Raw genomic sequence first — 20,778 nt, 5'->3', positions numbered from 1 at the left:
AATATTACTTCAAATAAGTTTATAAACATTAAAATAAAAATTTTAAACTAATCAAAGATATAACATAGATATAACACTTTTAGGTTACAATGATGACATACTTTGGCTATGTCTGAGATGCTGAGTTCCATCTTTCCAGGAAAATACAGATAAAAGCCACAACAAGACAAGGAGCTACAGTTACCCAAAAGTAATTTGTTAAGTAACAGGAGAAAAGTCACTCTATAGAATAGAGGGCTTCAAACCAAAAAATCACTGGTGACCAACGAAGGCTTTGCCCTCGGAAACAGTTATACACACACACACACACACATATATACAGTTGAAGAAGAAAGGCCACATAAAAATTTAAACCTGCATAGAGATCTTTAAGAATATATTATCTGAATTAAGTTGTTAACACTAGTTTTCAAGATTTCTACTTTCTAAACATCATTAATAGTATCCTTGGAAAATTCACCTCTAGGGAGAAAGTAGAAACGCTGTAGCACCAAACTAACATGTAATAGTTGTGTAGTAGGTAAGATATTCTACAGCCAGTTTCTTGTTTTGTGTCTCTCCCTCATTAATATTAATATTATACGCTTTCTTTCTAGAGGCTCATTAAAGGAAAAGCTCTCCCTTGGGTTAAATTTAGAACCAATACAATTTTTAATCAGGTGAACAAAATATAGAAGATGATTATCTTTATTATGACATAATAAAAAATACATCTCATAGATGTTAGCCTAGTTTTAGCAATATCCACCTGCTTACTCACCCTTAAAAGAAAGAGTAGAATTATAAAGAATATCAGGTTTGTTTAGCTTACACAACCTAAGGGAAGAGAGACCTATTAAAACTGGAACAAACAAAAGCAAAATAAACAAAACACTCATTTGCATGGGCAGGTAACACTGTGGTTCTTATTATAAAACTCATAACTTAAACTTCCTTTAAACCTAAGGAACTTTGGTAGGGGGTGAAAAATGTAATTAAAGCTAATTTATTTAGCAAAGTAAACAGGATAATTCAGAAATCACCATTTTAAATTCTCTTTCATTTTCATTTATCTTTATAAAACTTCTTATCATGACTGACTCCCACTACCTCAATTCCTCTAGGGAAAAAAACCCCCAAACCATTCAAAGTTTGTTAAAATTCAGGGATTCTCATTTTGGGGGCTGCTCTGCCCATACCATTAGCTGTCTGTTGATGGGTGGTGGCTTTGATAAACATGGTATCTCTTACCAGCCCTTCACTTGGTTTGATGTTTGCCAGCTGAATCACTTCAAGGTGGGCAGACTGCGAAACTAGAGGATCTGATGACAGGGATATGATGTGGTCACAGACTCCAGAAAGAGTTTTACACTGAAAGCAAACAAAAAGCAAAAAAACATTATGGTAAATACATGTTGTAAGTAACATATAAATCACTTTTTATTATAACATTTTTTACAAGGAAAAATAAAAAACAGTAGAAGAAAGTAGTTTGCATTTTATTCTATAAAGTCTGTATGAAAAAGGTATTCAGGTTAAGAAATACCCACACATAAAACACACCTATATTCTAAATTATGGATATAAGAACTATACATCAAAATATTCAAGAAAGTTATGGTTATGTTTTGTTTCTATTATTTGATTCATCAGACCTAAAATAACATGATTATTTCTAAACAATCTTAATAATCTGAAAACTTCTTGATGCCAACCGTTAGATGGAAGTGAATTCAATAAGTTCAAAAACCTTGATGGTTTTTACTTCATGATCAGAAAAGTTTAGAAAAAAATCCAGCCAAAATCCAGGGAAGATGAATCTTCCAAATCTGCTTGGTGAACTCCTCCCACTCATTTGTCTAGACTCTCCTGCTCAAGGTTACCTTTCCAAGCTCCCCCTTACTCCAGGCAAAGTTTGGCACTCCCTCAGTCCTGCTTTCTCAATGTTCTATGAACAGTCTGAAATTGTATGATAACTTTATTCTGAAGCTCTCTAAGGCAGGGACCATGTCCTACTCATCTCTGACTTCTCTTCCTCCCCTAACCCTGGTAGACAGATCCTAGAACATATAAGGCAATTAATATGAGTTGAATAAACTGAAGAGCGAATGAGCTTTAACAATTAGTAGACTCGCTTGATTGAGGACAGAAAGCTAGTGCTTTAGTTAGTATAAATCTATTCATGCTGATAGAGAATAATAGATTTAATGTATGTTACATCCATAATAGTATGGTTAAGACTGAGACATGGTAAAATCACGAAGAAAGTAGAACATAAGTGAATGAAGCTTGGAATATATTGTTCTAAAATGTTCTGGCCCTTGGATGCTTCACAGACTCTCATTTACTTACTGAAGCCTGGTTGTCCAACATTGGAGGTTGTTTTGTTTTTGTTTTCTTGCCTTTACTGTAGGAGGAGCTACAATTTTGCAGCACTCAAGGTGTCACTTTGTATTCATCTCCAACATGTTACATTTGTTCTTTGACCACTGCATTACTCCACTGTAAGGGAGACAGTCCCCTCCTTCTGGTCAGGACTCTTTATTTGCTGCATTCTGTACATGGTCCATGGCCTCAGTCTTTGCTGGGCTCAGCTTCCTCACCCCACAGAAACTGCCAGGCTAAATTTCTCCCCCTTCTTGCAGTCCTGCTCTTTGCTTCTCATGGCTGCACTTTTATTGTGGCTATCAGCTCCTAAGGACAGACAGTGGACAGCATGCAAAGCACGTGGGCTTGGTATGAAGAGACGTAGGCAATCATCACACTGCCAGTTACTTGCTGTGTGTCTGTGAGCAAGTTATTTTATATCCTTGAGGTTCAGTTTACACATGTAGAAAATGGGGTAATAAAGATTACTTTATATGGTTTACATGACTAATCAGGATAATGTATTAAAAAAAAAAGTCTGATATGGCTCCTATCCAAAGAAGACACCAAATAAACTCTTATTCTCCCCTGTTGCTTTCCATAAGCTCAAAGGGCTCAGCTCTTACTCATGGGATGAATTATGTCATATTCTTAATGCCATGGCCTTGCTGACCATCTTACAATGACCAGTAATCACACTGCATGGTCATAATGGAGAGTTCACATCTCTTCACTCTCTCTGATATTCAAGTTTCAGCGCTCTCAGGAGATACAATGAAGGTATTTACCCTTCATTCAAGAGCTGCTAAGCAAAGTGCCAACAGGAAGACCACCTCTCAGAAATAGGGAACCTTACAGGGCCAGCCTCATGGGCATGTGACCTGTGCACAAGGGCCTGCATTTATCATTATGCTTTGCTGGTGCCATTTTGGAATTCTTAATTGTTTTTGAACAAGGGGCTCCATATTTTCATTTTGCACTCCCATATTATATAGCCCATCCTGGGACCCCAGTCTCTGTGTGTGTGTGTGGGTTTTTTTTTAAATTTCTCTTGAAAATATTCATCAGCGGCCACGGGGGCAAAGACAGAATGGCAGCACTTTACAAAAACTGGCTACAGTTCAAATTGCTACTGTTTGGCAGGAAGAAAAACAATTTGGGGCAGATTTAAATCTTTTAACTATTCCTTTCCTTCCATATGTGGTTTCATCTTCATTCTTATTTTCTCTTTATCTCAAGGGGGTGGAAAACAATGCTAATGTGAAGGGTTTCTATATAGGATACTTAAATTGCATGATAATCTGAAAATTAGTAAATCAGTATGCTAAAAAGAACGCTCTGTGGTTTCTACAAACTGAAGCATATTTCAAAAGAGTCCAACGCATAAATAAATAGGAAGGTAATGGATATACAAAAATGGCTCAACACGCGTGCATTACAACATTCAGGGCCTCATATGACACGCTGGTAATGAGCAATAGTAGCTCTCCTATTCAAGCACTGGAAGCACTTAAAAGTGGAGTAGAAGGAAGAAAGGCAGAAATACTACATTGTAGGTGTTTTTACAAAAAAAAAAAAACCAATTAAATCTACTGTATTAAGTTGCAAATCATTTTTTCAGATTTCTCTTCTTGAGTAATTTTGTTTGCCAAATGCCTGCAATGTGCTAAGTCTGCCAGGAATACGAAAGATGAGCAAAACACTGACTTTACCAGAAAAGCCATCAGGATTTAACAGATTAAAGATTTTGGAAAAAATAATAGAAAGACTTAGAAAAGAAACTCCATTAGAACCTTGCTGCCTGTTTTAGAGACAATGTACTAGAACTTTTATACTGTAGCAATTTGGCACTTGGCTAAATAAGCCAATTAGAAGGGGTATAAAATGGCCTGGCTTTAAATGCTAATTCTATACTCATTACTGTATCATACATCAAGCCACTGCAGGAAACCACATTAAGGGTACTACAGCAAAGTTCCAGGGAAGTTATTTATTTTTATTTATTTATTTACTTATTTATTGAACTTGAAGTAGGGTTTAGAACTTCCTTTTCTTTTTTTATACAATTTTTAAGGGTTACTTTCCACTTACAGTTATTACAGAACGTTGGCTATATTCCCCCTGTTGTACAATACATCCTTGAGCCTATCTTACACCCAATAGTTTGTACCTCCCACTTCCCTACCCCTATACTGCCCCTCCCTCCTCCACTGGTAACCACTACTTTGTTCCATATATCTGTGAGTCGGCTTCTTTTTTGTTATATTCACTAGTGCGAATGAAAAATGTTGCCTGCCATATCAGCATAAAAAGGATGCTGAGGCCACCAAGCCAACAGCCACTACTGCTGCCCCCCAGCAGTGAGCCCTGAGGGAACTCAGAATGGAGACAAATGGGCTGCCCACTACCAAGCCCTCAGCCACTGCAGCCATCCTCAAAGGTGCACCCTGAGGTGACTCGGGATGGGAAAGAACAAGATACTGGCCTAAGGTGCATATCAAAGGAATGATTTCAATGAGCCCAGGCTCTTGCATCTTCCCGTACATAGAAAAGTACTAAATTCATTAACTTGAGATGTCTGGTTTTCTTTAATTAACATGATATTTTGATGTTCCCACTACCTGGTCTTTGTTGCAAAAACCCATGCATATACTGGCCCCTCCCTTACCTCTTCGGGGCAGTCCCTCAGAGCTATCTGAGAGGCTGCCTCTAGGGCTTGAGTCCTCAGAAAGTCCACCAAATAAAACACAATTCTCAGCTTTTAGATTGTGCATTTTTTTCAGCTGACACTAGTTTGTTGTATTCTTTAGATTCCACATATAAGTGACATCGTACAGTATTTGTCTTTCTCTGTCCAACTTATTTCATTTAGCACAATGCCTTCCACATCCTTATAAAAAGTGAATTTTTTCCTTCAGTGAATTTGTGGTATTATGTTGTTTTAAAACACAGTATTATCTATTGCTACCTAATAGTCCAAAAAAAGAAATTAACTATAATATAGCAAGAAAAATGTATCCTTTATTATTAAAAGTTAACATTAACATTATAGAGCACCTACCATGTGTCCCGCACAACGCTAAATACTTCATTATTTCATGTATCCTTTTAACAACTTCCTGAAGTAGGTAGTATTATAGCCAGTTTAGCAGATGAGAAAGCAAGGCTAAATAAATAGACAAAGGTCATTGCCTTGGCAAAAAAAAAAAAAACACAACTTGAATTCTTAATCATTATGCTTACCATCTCTTACTTCGATCCTTAAATCTCCATTTGTTTCTGATCAATTTCATTTTTGTATTGTTTAAAAGCTATGTCAGTATTAAATGGATGTTGTATTAACATGTTTAAACTACACAGTATAATGAAATATAAGGTGAGCCTGCAAGTGTTCTTGCAATTTAGAATGCAGTTTACATAAGGACTAGTAGATCTGAGACTATGAAAGACACAGCTCTCTGGGAAAACTTGAAATTTTAACAACAAAAGGACAACTCTTTCCTAGCAAGAAGATAACTGGTAACCACTTGTATAAAGGGGATTCTTCTGCTATTTTTGCAATATAAATACCAAAGGATTTTAAATTCTATTTATCTTTAGTTCTAAAAGCAGAAGGAAATTTTTAAATTTTAAATTAAAGCCTAGTAAATAATATGTCTTTAGTAAAGTTAAAGGGAACATAAAATGGCAATGAGTATTATAACTGATCCTCTGGATTCTGTTTATACTACCCAAAATGGTGACAAAGGATTTGTGACTGAATAGCAGTTAACAGAGAGGGCTAGCTGTGACTTAAGAAACTTTTAAAACAGAAGAGTGTCATGGGCTGGATTTAATGGTATTGTCTTTTTTTTTCTCTCCAGTTGTTTACATTAATTTCAAATATGAATTAATATAATTATAGAGCATATTCTCAGGAAGAAATGGGACGTTTTCATACTCTGTTCTGTATACATACTATATTTTATATAGGTTTGCATATAGTGTATGGCTGGTTCACTCAAATCTAAAAGTTCTTAAGGGGAAAAAAGATCTGAACATAGCACGTTTAGTATAAAATAAACAGCGGTTTTTAAAAAGTCATAAAAGCAACATTTTAGTCATCGTGAAGATTCGAAAAACAGCAACCCTACATTAATATACTAACCAATTAGCAGATAGCATTATTTCATTATCTCTGAACAGCATTCTTTCATTATCACTGAATTTATTAGATACTTTTTAGATTAATATGTGAAGTTTTAGCTTTTGTATTTTAAAAAGGAAATGTAGAAAGCATTCTAAGTACAAACAATAGTGAAAAGCTAAGGAGTAGGTAAGAAGTCTTAAGTTAGCCTCTTAGCCTCAGAGGACACTCAGCCAGACATGACTGAGCTACTTAAAGTATTTTTATTTATGTTTTTCTAAATAAGTGGAATACTGGCTATTCTTCTGAGTATACTGGAGGAAATGAATGGAAATATGTTTAGATTTAAAAATCAGACATTCATTTGACGTAGGAAAGAACCTCAGGTTCATAAGCTTAACAAAAGGTTTTACAAAAGGAAATTTCTACTTTCAGATATACACATACATAAAAGGGACAAGAGTATAAAACCAAGATAAACTGAGGAAATAATAAACAGATGAATATGCATTTTAAGATGGCAAGAATGATGTGAAAGCTATAATTTAAGTATAGCTTAAATAATCCAGGTTTCTTATCAGTAACATGGAAAACAGTAACAAAAGTTTAATTTTGATAAATAGTGTATACATATTAAAATAGTTATTGATATAAATAATAGTTCAATTAAAATAGTCTAGAGGACAGAGCATATTTTTATTTTATTGTTTGGTTTATATATTAGTATAATTCAGTATTATAAATCATGCAACTCTGTGCCAACTGAGCATGATATTTGCATCATATTTGGTGAACAAGAGAGGCTTTGTTTTTATAAAATAGTGCAAATTTATTCCATATTAAACAGTGAGAACTCTAAATTATATAAGCCTCATTCAGAAATACAGTATTTGTAGTACTTGCCAGATCTCTGTTGAGCTAGCAATTTTGCATTTCTCATTATAATGGTACCCTAAACCTACTGTATAGCAACAGGGAGCTCCACTCAATGTTCTATTATAACCTAAATGGGAAAAAGAATAGATAAATGTATAACTGAATCACTTTGCTGTACATCTGAAACTAACACAACATTGTAAATCAACCATACTGTAACATAAAATAAAAATTTTAAAAAAAGACACAAGAGTGAACAATCACAGGTAAATTTGAAAGAGTAAAATTCATAAAGAGAATTTAAATTGATATTAAAAAGTATTAATCTACATACATATTCCCCAACACAGGAAGAATTTATTGCTCATGTGAGTAAAGAGAATTGAATAGAAACAATTTTTTAAACTTAAAAAACTAATACAACAGAATAAAATTTCAACTTTAAACCCATGTAAAAATTATATTTGTATACAGCAAAGATTAAAGAGTTTCCAATAGCTTCAGAAAGCAACTGTATTTGCAAATAAATAATAAAGGTCATATGAACTTTGTTCCAACAAGGCCTGGAAAACTCTGCAATCCCTTTAGGTTTCAAACTCTGATGGTGGGGAAAAAAACATAACAAAACAATTAGCAAAATGGAAAGAAATCACCACCACCACTGCTTCATTAAGCCATTCATTCATTCAACAATCACTGAGTATCTGCTCCATGATTCAAATGCCACTGCTATGCTCAAGGATTTCTCAACCTGGGACAGTGTTTCCGGTGATGTATTTGGCTTTGTCCTTAACATCACTGACATTAACCATGCTGTCCTTGTGTTCCTGATCACAGAAAAGAAGCAATAACACTTTAAAATAATAGTCATCTAAGAATGATGAAGTCAGTACCAAACAGTGAGAGAACATCAGTCCCAAATGTGCACCTACATTGATGAGCAAGAAGTGGACCCATGACACTTCCAACTTCCAACTACTTTCCTGAGACATCCTGGTCTGAATTTAATAAAGCTGGGACAAGAGCCTCCATTGCTCCTCTGATTTCTGATAGGGAAACAGTCAGCTGGAAACCAGAACTGGATCTGGGAAAGTCTCCACCCTATTTGCCTGCTCTCTCAGGGGCAGGAAGCAGAGCCAGGCAGGCTTGCAGGGAGTCCCCAGGCAGATGAGAGGAGTACTCACTCGTGGGCACACTACTTTCCAGGCTCAAGATTAACAAGGGTCTGGACATATTAGTGGCTCGAATAAGATGTAGGTTATTAGGAAGATAATTTCATTTTACTTTAGATTCAAACAGCAAGAGTGAAGCTGTTCATTATGATTGGATGAGCTTCTGGAAAATCCAGGCACCATATATACAGCTTGCGGGCAAATAGGGGAAAAACAGCAGAGACCTGGGAGCAATGTCTTTACATATAGTAGAGAAATTCAAAGTTGCCATATATGATTTTATGGAGAAAAGAGCTAATTGCATTGTACCAGCTATTAGTTTACTGGTTGTCAGCTCCAAATTCACCCTTCAGTGTCTGCTCTATGATGACAGGCAGGTCTCTTCAAATATTTCCACTTCACATTAAGGACAATGTTAAGTTTGTGCCAGTAGAGGGTGCTGGAGGGATACTGCAGGGAGAAGGAGGCTTCTCTTCCCTTTGGGCAGTGTTTTGCTTTTTCTTGCTTCTGCTACAACGTCCATCAGTGACACATGTGTGTGGGGACATCCGTGATGCTCAGACTATGCAGTCCCTCAGTGACCTCACAGCGTCAGCCTGGGCTCAGTGACCATCATCCTGTGGCCCTCTCAGCCTCATACCCACGGCAGCACCCCACTCTCTCTGTGAGCTCTCCTACCAGCATCACTTGCCTGTATCCTGGAAGGTTGTTTCCTGCTTGTCTGGACCAGCTCTGGTTTAGGCAACTCAGTGAAGCCGCAACCTGACTGTTCTAATGATTTCTGACCCTCAGTGTGGGGGAAGGTGTCCACCTCAAGCTGTTCTTCCTTGGGTACTCTCCCCCAGTCCTAGGGCATGCTTTTAGAGTCTCTTTACATCTATATCGGTACTCTTCTATCGCAGTTTAGTTTAGATTAAACTTCCCTTGTTTAAGTTACCATGTGATATCCATCTCCAGACTGATTCAATTACCTTTTTGAAGAAATCTTTACATTTACAGTGACAATAACTATAGTTTTAAAAAATCCATAGTGTCTTTGATCACATAAAGAATGGTCTTAGATTAAGATAGTCCTTCAATCTCTCTCTTTTATGTGGTCATACTGTTTTCTACTGATCTTGTGAGTTAGTCACCAAAGATTTATGGCATTTAGACCTTTGAAATCACAGACACTCCAATCCCCCAGCGTAATCAGAAAGGCTAATTTAGTCTGTTCACAGCTAGTAAGTGCCAGAATGGGGTCAGGACACAAAATCTTTTTAACTCTCAAATTGCTGCTCTTTCTATTACATTACTCAGCCTCACTTGACTCAACAACTAAAATGAATACTCTTTGAGAGCGAGGATTGTACACTCAGAGTCAATCTGAATATGAAAGCATTTTACAATGCAAAATGTTTTCAGCAAATGTGATATTAGCAAAAACATCCATAATATACCAACTTACATACTGTCTATCCAAATCATAAAGACACAGTGAAAACAGATTATTTTGATTTTTTTATGTGTGGTTACATTCCCATTAGTATATACACATTTTTTTTTTTTGTCCCATAAAAGACAAACATCTTCTAACTCCATCATATTCTATCTGGATGCCTTCGTTCCTGTACAAGACAACAGTTGTGGAGAACTTAATTTACAGTTAAAAAATTTATAAAGCGATAAAGCACCAAACTGCCAAAACCTGAAGATAATCTAATACGACACTCACGAAATCAATGCCTATTTCAGTAATAGAGTTAGCGTGCTTCTTTAGATTGACCACAAAGACAGTGAAGGGGGCCAAAATAGAAGGGTCACATTAACTTTCAAAATAAAGAAGCATCCTAATGCTTTCTATTTACAAAACTCAGTATTAGAATTCATGTTTTAATGAGACTGACCATAATTTGTATGTTCAAATGCTACAGTTACAACCAAAATGTCAACCATACAAAAACATTCAGTTTGCAATGGCCCAAGATCACAGCTTTAAGAGAAGAGTCTATAATTGGCAAAGCTGCCATTTCAGCTTCAGGGACCAATATAAGATTATTTTTATAAAGTAATTAGACCACCACTGTTTTCAAGAAATCTCTAAAGATAAAATATTAATATGATGACTTTTATTTTATTATGGGGCATGCTGCTGCCCTAGTACTTACATCTGCAAGGTTTTGGGAGATTAGAAGAGGGAAACTATGCTTACATAAATGATATGATATAGATGGTGGGGCAAAGTCTAAAATGACCTTTTAATTTTCTCCTCCAGGCTCTTCTCTTAACCTAACTGTTGGTTCTATGCGGTTTTAGCCATTTCTAGTCTAGATAGCAGAGAAGGAACAATAATCTCAGCCCAAATGGAGCTTATGAGTAAAGAACGCATACACTTATAGGAAGGAAAAAAGTACATACAAAATTTTCATGAAATAAAACAAATAGTTAACAAGCCAAAATAAGCCTAATTCATGATCAAACCTAAATAAGTAATGAAAAAAAATAGCTTGGAGAGAAAAGAGAGGAGAGAGAAGAGAGAGCATTCATGAAAATACCCTGTAAACTGTAAAGTACTATACAACGAAAAGATAGTGTTAACACTAAAATAATAAAATAGGCATTTACTTCATTTGTTCCTCTCATTATCTTTATAAAAACGATGAGGGTAAAATGCTAGCACAAAGCAAGTTCCATATACAAGATCACACTGTTGGTTAATGTAAAAGGTGTATTTGAGTTCAGTACAATCTGATTTAAACAATGTGACTTTAATGATCAATGCCTGGCCTGGGATTTCCATGAGCTTATCAAAGCTGACAAGTGTTCGCGGTTCACCAGCGAGAGCAGCAGAGCTGTGACAAGCAGAATAAGTCTGCTAAAGCACAAGGTCTGAAATGGCTTCTCAGGAATGCTTCTCTCTCCAGATTCAAAGATTGCAGTGAAAGGTGGGAGTAAGGAGAAAGTAGGGTACAGAACTGAAGAGAACTCCAGATTCCCTGCATCTGATTTCCTGTATAAAACAAGGATCTGTGCAGAGCAAAAACAGATGGGCTCCAGCATGCCAGGGAACGCGTAATCAGCGACAAAGCCTAACTGAGAAGGAAATATCAAATCAAGAGAGGTGAAATATATTCCTCTTTATCATCAGGTGACAAGCACTCAGATATATAGTACATTGATATCTGCATTTCCTTTCGTCCTTTATGGTCACACTCTGCCATCTGTTCCATTATATTTAACGGCAAGTTCCAAGGAAACCCAAGCTGTCCAGTCTCCTTTTATTCATTCTCACATTTCATATTAATAGACATCTCTGTCTACCACTGAAACCAACCAACCCTCTTTTCTACCCAGCTTTTTGGTCCTCAGAGTCTACTACTTTCTCATAAACAACTCTCTCCAATTTTAAAGATAAAAAAGCTGAACAGGAAATGTAACCTATGGATTGTCCAAGCTTCTTTTGACTATTTCACTATGCAGAGAATAAAACTACCCATTCAAGGCCATCAGGATTATAAACATAATAAATATTTACTTTTATAAAGAAAAATTATATAAGTAACATAAACTAACTGAAGAAACTTGGGAGGACACTTGAAATGAACAAACAAAAAAAATCAGCTATCATCTTACCAAATAAACACAGTAAATATTAATATAGAATATTTTCTTTTTCAATTTTCAATGGTGATTTATTCTGTGTTTATAATGCTTTGAATCTGGTTTTTACTTATCATTTAGAATGTTCCCATTAATATTGTCACAAAATATTTTTGGTATATTCATAAATTTATTTATGGATAATTTATTCATAAATCATATATTCACAAATACAACTTCAAATAGTATGAATATTTAATCCTGTGAATGCACCATAGTTTACTGAAGCATTAACCTATTATTGCCTATTTTTCATTATTACATATAATTCTGCTATAAACTCTTTCTACAGAAAACGTTATTGCGTTTTAGAATTTATTTTTAGACTAGATTCCCAAGATAGTATAGGAATATGGACTCTGGGGCCAGACCAACTGAGTCACTTGGCAAAAGTCATCTAACCTCTTTATGCTTCCATTTCCTCATCTGTAAAATGGAGATGACAGTAATAATACCTACCTCATAAGGTTATTATGAGGACCAAATGAGTTAGTTTATACCGAGCATTTAAAATAGTGCCTAAGGCATATGTTAAACACTACATAAATGTTAGTACAGTATTAATGTTTTTGAGCCTTGAAATTGACTAAAACTTAAAAAGGTTTTATGAACATACATGCCTAGCAAGACGGTGTGTCCATTCTAATTTCATCAGATTCTCACCAGCATTTGGATATTTTTAGTGTGTGGTAGTGTGTGTATGTGTGTGTGTATTTGTGTTTATGAATCGATAGGTGAAAATTTGTATTTCATTAGTTTTACAGGAAATCCTTGTTTTCTGAGGATAACTGCCATTGGAAAGTAACGGTAGTCTTCGTGGTTTAATTTAGAAATACAGAGCTTGTCTCTTTAAAAAATAAATAAATTCAATGATATTTGCATTATATTTTTGATTTATCATTAAAAACCCTCATTTAAAAAATAGTAGTTAGAACTCATATACTTTTTTATTCCTCTCCATCTATTATAGACTCAAAGTTTGTATCCCCCCCCCAAATTCATATGCTGAAACCTAATCCCCAGTGTGATGGTATCTGGAAGTGGAGCCTTTGAGAGGTAATTGGGTCATGAGTTTGGAGCCTTCTTGAATGGGATTAGAGTCATTATAAAAGAAACCCCACAGAGCTCCCCTTGCCTCTTCCACCATGTGAAGACCCTCTATGAATCAGGGAACAGGCCCTCACTAGACACCAAATCTACTGGTGCCCTGATCTTGGACTGCCTAGCCTCCAGAAGAGTGAAAAATGTTTGTTGTTTAAGCCACCCAGTCTATTGTATTTTTGTTAAAGCAGCAGGAATGAACTAAGACACCATCTCATCTGGTTTTGTTGTTCACCTTCAGGCCTTTGCTACCACAACCTTCCTATCCTGGAATTCAACTTTTGTTTCATTTATTTGGTAAACATATTCAAGTATACTTTTCAAAATGGTCCTTTAGTGATCTTGCTGATCTAAAAAATATCTTTTTATTACTTTCACTTATGAATGATAATTTAGTTAGATATAAACAGTTTTGCTTCAAAGGCTTATGGATTTTGTTCCATTGTCTTCTGGCAGTTAGGGTTTCAGAGTAAATATGTGAATACACTCTAAAATTTGTTTCTTTGAAGTCAAAACCTCACATCTCTCTCTTGCCACTGGTTGAATGAATGTAAAGTTGCTTCTTGCCATAGAAATTGTAAAATGTTACAGAAAATATCTTGAAATTGTTCTTTTTTTAAATTGAAGTGTAGTTGATTTACAATGATGTGTTAGTTTCAGGTGTACAGCAAAGTGATTCAGCTATACACACATTTATATCTTTTTTTTTTCAGATTCTTTTCCCTTATAGGTTATTACAAAATATTGAGTATAGTTCCCTGTGCTATACAGGAGGTCCTTGTTGGTTATCTATTTTATATACAGTAGTGTGTATATGTTAATCCCAAACTCCTAATTTATCCTTCCCCCCACCTTTCCCCTTTGGTAACCATAAGTTTGTTTTCTATGTCTGTGGTTCTATTTATGTTTTGTATATAAGTTCATTTGTGTTGAAACTGTTATCTTTCCAACACATTTTCTGACTTTGTTGAGTAATCCAAATTTCCCTACTTCTATTTCTAAATTATTCTATTATATCTTTGTTTCCTATTACTTTCTTTCTTAGAAACTAACAATTAATTGAAGGTGGGTTAACCATAATCTATACTGTATAGCTATTATCTTCTCTCATTTTTTATCTTTTCATTAATTTACTAAATATCTGAGCATCATTAAAGTTTATCTTGTGTCTCACTGTTTCAATTTTCTTCAATATCCAGTCTGCTTTTTGCTGCTTTCAGCATGGTTTAATTTCTTTTTCCATGTTCTGAGTTTTAGAGACTGTTTTCTTAGTCCATATTATGCTCAGTTTATAGTGGCCTTACCTTCTTTATAGTACGGTATTCTATTTTAAATAAAACAATGTTCTTTTAGTTCTCATTGAGAACATTAAATAGATGTTCTTAATAAACTTACTTCATGGGGAAAGATTTTCTTCTAATATATGAGAGAATACTTCCTCTTCTCTTTCCCATTCTTTTTCTTTACTCAACTTTAAATAGAGATCTATGTCAGGAAAAGACACACCTCACAACTTTTCTGAGCTATCTCAGTTTGCCCAGGTATTGAAGAACACTCTGATGCTTGTATTGCCTCTGGAATTCCTAGGATAGAGCAGGTTTTCATAAGTGATAAGTTCTCCTTCCTCTTGACAAATGCCTCCCTTACCCTCCAGACAAAATAAAGATATCGGGTCTGGTCTGAGGCGGTTTATGTTCTAGTGCATATCTCAAGCTACTGTAATCTCTACTAGGTTATATGAGTACACATACTCACGTTACATATTAAGAACAAAGTCTCTTACAAATATTGAATCATTATGTTGTATACCTGGAACTAACATAATTTTATCTCAGTAATTTTTTTTTAATTGTTAAAATTTACCTTAAAAAAAGAGCAAAAGCTCAAAAAATGTTAAATCACTTGACTAAGGTCACTGAGATAGAAAGTGATAGAACTAGGATTCAGACACAGATTTTTAGACTCCAAGTGATTTCTTCTATATTACAGGAAACCTAGAAAAAGACTTTTCCGAAAATTTTGTTTTAAAGAAAGTATTCCATTGTAAAGTTAACTATGCTTCAAAAATAAATAGATAAATAAATAAAAATAAAGTATCCCAGTATTACATGCCAAGTGGAATACTATACTATTTTATTATTTTTAAAAAATAATTCTTACTGTGAGAAAAGTAATATACAAGTATACAACCTTCTAGTGAAGGCTGGGCCATCCTTGCATAAAAAGGCCAGGAAGGGCAGTGGAATAATAATATGAAAATACAAGTGCTTTCTGAGCTGAATTGATTGGTTAATGCCATCCACTGTCTCAATCATTATCAGACAAGATCTTTAAATTCTCACTAGCTGAAACGCAAAATTGCCGAAGTAAATATATTGCATTCATTTCTAAACCTCTTCAATGTTATTTATGTTGTCACTCATCTCTAATAGAGGTGAAGTTATTAGGGCAAGATGAGCATCAACCACGAAACGGATTAACAAAGAAAAGCAGCAGCAAGGGCTTCCCTGGTGGCGCAGTGGTTAAGAATCTGCCTGCCAATGCAGGGGACACGGGTTCGAGCCCTGGTCCGGGAACATCCCACATGCTGTGGAGCAACTAAGCCTGTGCGCCACTACTGAGCCTGTGCTCTAGGGCCTGCGAGCCGCAACTACTGAGCCCGCATGCCACAACTACTGAAGCCCGCGCGCCTAGAGCCTGTGCTCCGCAACAAGAGAAGCCACCGCAATGAGAAGCCCGTGCGCCTCAACGAAGAGTAGCCTCTGCTCGTCACAACTAGAGAAAGCCCGTGCGCAGCAGTGAAGACCCAATGCAGCCAAAAGTAAATAAATACAATAAATAAATTTATTTAAAAAAAAAGAAAAGCAGCAAACTTCATTAAGAAGAAAGAAGATGCCTTTCTACAAAGTATAATGTACTCATACTCAGTATTTCTAGTAGTAAAATAAAATACATGCAAAGTCATGAACTGATTCAATAAATATGGCCAAGCTAAAATTTAGAAGGTTGGTGAACACAGAATCAGAGTAAAGGCAGTTTGATTATTTTATGAAGTACTTCATCCAAATGACAACAGAGGTAAATTATCTCTGTTATACAACCAAATACTTTTCTCTGATCTCTTTTTGTCACAGGTCAAGAGTGAAAAATTCTTATTTCAAATTTCCTTTTCTCTAGATTCTTTATTTTATTTCATTTTAACCTTGCTACATACTACAATCTTAAAGTACTGTGTCACATTTTTCTATTAAGTTACAATAGAATGGTTATAACTAATATAACCTGTTATGTTTTGATTTTTTTGTACTTTTCCTATAAAATATACAGGGCTCACTTTTTTATAGGCTGAAGCTTTTTACTTAATAGCTAGTTAAACAAAGGAATACATATTTTGTAATGAAGGTGAAAATAAATCCAAGTATACTTACCACATGAAGAATTTTATTCTCTGTTTCATATACAGTACAATCCTAAAAAAAAGAAACATATAGATTAATTTTAAAAAATCAAGCATTCCTTTTAACTAATATATTCACATTGGTTAGCTCTGATGGTCAGTTACAGGGATATTTTAATTTTTGCTTAACTGTGTTTTCTAATTTTACTAATTTTAAACACACATAATAAAGGACAATATACATTGAATAGATATAAAAACAAATATTGGAAAAATTACTATAATCATTTCCTGTCTAAACTTTTACACGTGATAAATGTATTTTGTTGAAATATTTCCAACATTTCAAATACTGATTTGTCTTTTTATCTGCAATTGCTAGACTTACAATAAGCAGTAATATAGCAAAATGATCTTTGCTTAGAAACTTCGTGTTTCTATGGTTCAGTTTACTCAAGGAATTTATAAAATGGGCATGATATTATAAGTAAACCAATAAGGATGTGTGAGAATCAAATGAGGAAATGAAATAAATGGTTTAGCACTATCTGGCGTACAGTAAATGATAAATACATTTTAACTATGAATTATTGTTGCTCTGTATCATTTAAAATTTTTAAACTAATTAGTTTTATGTTAAAATATAAAGTTAACAAGTTATTATTTGGCTATCTAACTTTGAAAAAAATATCCATATTCCACAATACTGCATATTTCGAGGAATGAGAATCCACGCCATTTTTTCCCCTGAATTTAATTTTGACAAAAAGGAATCTTACTCAACATAGCTTTTGGTAATGCCATTTCACCACAATACCTTGTCAGAAGAAGTACATATTCTTATTGGGCCAAAATTTTTAAAGTTAAATTTGGGCTAATTCATTTCACAAACTAATAGAAATACTTAAGGATTGGGCCTTGCCATTCTGTGCCAAAGGAGAAGTTTGTTACAAACACCATCATATCTGTGTCTATATACTCATATAAAGTCAACTCTTAATAATTAACTATGAGTTATGTGTACAGAGGAGCCAAGGTGTAGATAAAACATTTATATTTGGAAAGTGCATTTGTACTTACATCTGAATTTGGAAGAGTCCAATTTTACAGAATTAACTTCAAACACAATTACATTGGGAAGAGACGATTTGGGAAAAGCTGGGAAGTTGCCCAGTTTCCCCATGCTGCCTCTACAGCTAGCTTCAGCTGTAATGGATGCAAGTTTCATTAATTACCTACCTTCCTAGAATCGGAGGATATGATTAAATGTTCAAACTTCAAAGGGATTCTTCTCAAGGAAAAAAGTAAATATGATCTAAATGAATATTCTGCTAGTGATAGAATAATCACACAGAGTAACTATTTCAAGTCTCTTTAAAATATACTCTACTTGTACATCCCTAGTATGATATAAGAAAAAGAACTGTTAACCAAAATCTTATACTATTTTCAGTAACCATATTGTTGGTAGTAGTGTTGTTATTCCGTTACTGTTTTGTTGAAACTGGTGTGTGTGTTTTACAGGATGAAGCAATTGAACAATTATATGACAGTATCATTCTATCACTCTTGGTGACATTGGTAAGTAATTTTAGCATGGGAGAAAGCAGATACATATATAAGAAGTTAGGTAAAAACCTTAGAGTCTCTTGATGTATTATGTATGTATGTATGCTTCTCTTAGTTCTGTCCACTGAAAAAGCGTAGAAACAATGACCAATTTAGTAATAAATGAACTCCCCACAATTGGTGGTCTTCAAATACCATTTCCCAAGCCTTCTTGGAAAATGGCTAATACCAGATCTGGGATAGGAACTGTACAAGAGGAGCACGGATTATACTGTGACACAAGATAGAAAGAAGCTATTAAAGACTACGAGGATTGTGTCAGTAGGACTCAGAAGCCAACATGAAGACATTCTCACTGGCCAGAGATGGAGCAATTCGAGCATCTAAAAGGATAACTGTAATGGATGGAAACAGTAAATATTACTAAATATTAAGTATATTAATATGTTTGAAGCTAAATTTTAAATATACTAAATGTATCTAAATATATTTAGTAACAGTTTAATAATATTGAATATATTAAACCAATTGGATAATGTATAATAGATGTACTTCTCTTGATTCAGCAAATATTAATCATCTGTGTTAAGGATGTAAGGATGAATAAAACATGGCTTAGAGAAGTGCAGTTTAAGGAGATAGGCATTCACACAAATAAGTTAAAATATGTAGAATTCTACAGTCTTCATGCAGTTTTAAGTTTTAATAACTTTAGAAGTATAAATGCCATGAAGTTACACAAATCAACATATGAAAGGTCAATTATTTAAAATTTAAAAATATTAATATATTTCTTATTAAAATTCAACAAAACCACTGTGTTGGGCTATACATTGTGCAAGTCAAATTTCAAACTTTGTAAAAACTTTCATCAGCTGCTCCTCCTCAGTGACTAAAAGGATTACATTTGTGATCCTGGCCTTAGTATTATTCAAAGAATGAAGTACTGATGCATACTTGACAATTTTGAGATGACCCCACAAGATAAAGTCTAAGGGAGCTACATCAGGTGACTAAGGTGGCCGAGTATTTCCATGGGTCTAAAAAACTGTCACACACAAATATTAAAATTAAAAACTTACCATTTGAAATAAAACTAAATGATTGTAAAAGAAATTGAAATAATTAAAATTCAAATGATGTTTGTACCATATTTATATATGTGAAGTTATATTAAAGCTTAAATATGCACTAAGACTTTTGGGACACCAATAATTACTATAATAAAGGCAGGATCATGGGGCTGGGGAAACAGAGGAGGAAACAACTTTAACTTTGCCTTAAAATAAAATCAGGAAAGGTGGCTTTTAATTGGGTCTTAGAAAAAGTACGTCTTTTAGGCAAAGAAAATAAAGGCATTACTGCAAAAGCAATGAAAGTACACCCAAACACAGTTAAGCTATTGCAGTGATTTTTCAGATTTTACTTCTGTATACATGTGAGAATCACTTAGGGAGTGGGTTAAAATGCTGATCCCCAGGTCCATCCCCAGAAATAGAGATTCAGTAGATCCGGAGTACGGGTCCTCAAGATGATTTTGATAAAGATAATATTTTGAGAAACACGTATTCTATTTTATAGGATATCATGTGATAGAAGAATACCAAACCAAATCAAACCAAAAATGATTAAATATATAGAATCCATAAAACAGTAAACTGATTTAAAAACAGTTATCTGCTAGCTCACTCTAAACAGTTCTCAGCTTCTCAGAGCTTTGTGTTTTGGTTACACGTTCCCCCAATTTATTGATTGGTTTTTCTTTTTTCCTGCTAGTAAACTTACTTCTCTTTAAATAGCTTACTACTTTGAATGCTGCTTCTACTTGTCTGTATCTCTACCTTCTTTCAGCCAGAATGCTTCTTCATTATTGAAAACCAAAGGCTTTCACAAAGGTTGAGACACAGCATAATAAAAACAAAACAATAAAGCAGAACAACACAAAAAGCACATATTAACCTGCTGCTTTATATTATGGAGAAGAACAGAAACTAAATTACTATGTTCTATTTAGTTAAGCTATAATTTCTTGGAGTTCATTTTATCATGCTAAATATTTAAACAGCCCTAGGTACTTTGAGGGAGTCATCTTATCAGTAAGTTATTTTATTTCCATCAAATTGTGATTTTAAAGTATTTGCTTCTGAAGTGTGGGTTTTGTTACCACTTAGGGCCAAATCTTTTCCCAAAAGGTCATACCCCAAGTTTTAAAAATAAAATCGCACTGCATATAGAGAAATCTCCATTTTATGAACTTATTCATACTATGCAAAGGTACACTTCTGACGTTCTAGTTATTTTTAGGTTACGATTAAATTTAGATTTTTAAAATTGGATTTAGAGCTATGCCACTATATACTCCCAGGAATTTTCTTCAGTAGCTCATGCTGTCTTTTACTGTACATGCAAAATAACACTTGCATTTCTTCTTTATCCTTTTTACATATAATGCTTATACAAACCATGTGATGTACATTTAAATACCCCAAATTCCTAATATGACAATATTCATAAAAAAGAGGAGTGTTTCTTCAATTTTGATCCCTTTTTTT

At 34.4% G+C, this 20,778-nt stretch overlaps 1 protein-coding gene across 5 annotated transcripts in view; it reads right to left on the bottom strand.

The window, feature by feature from the left end:
- The window catches only part of CNKSR2 (connector enhancer of kinase suppressor of Ras 2), a 263,636-nt gene that overhangs the window by 145,051 nt on the left and 97,807 nt on the right, over positions 1-20,778 (bottom strand). For all 5 annotated transcript variants that reach the window (XM_082375497.1, XM_082375498.1, XM_082375499.1 and 2 more), the window contains exons 5-6: positions 16,689-16,730; positions 1,231-1,350 (exon numbers count right to left, since the gene is read on the bottom strand). In XM_082375497.1, coding sequence (XP_082231623.1) covers positions 1,231-1,350; positions 16,689-16,730 — 162 coding nt within the window. The remainder of the gene's footprint in view (positions 1-1,230; positions 1,351-16,688; positions 16,731-20,778) is intronic.

The sequence above is a fragment of the Balaenoptera borealis genome (assembly GCF_965194805.1).
Source record: "Balaenoptera borealis genome assembly, chromosome: X".
NCBI classification, from domain to species: Eukaryota; Metazoa; Chordata; class Mammalia; order Artiodactyla; family Balaenopteridae; genus Balaenoptera; species Balaenoptera borealis.
The sequence above is the reverse complement of the archived record's forward strand: the minus strand, read 5'-3'. Positions and strand labels throughout refer to the sequence as shown.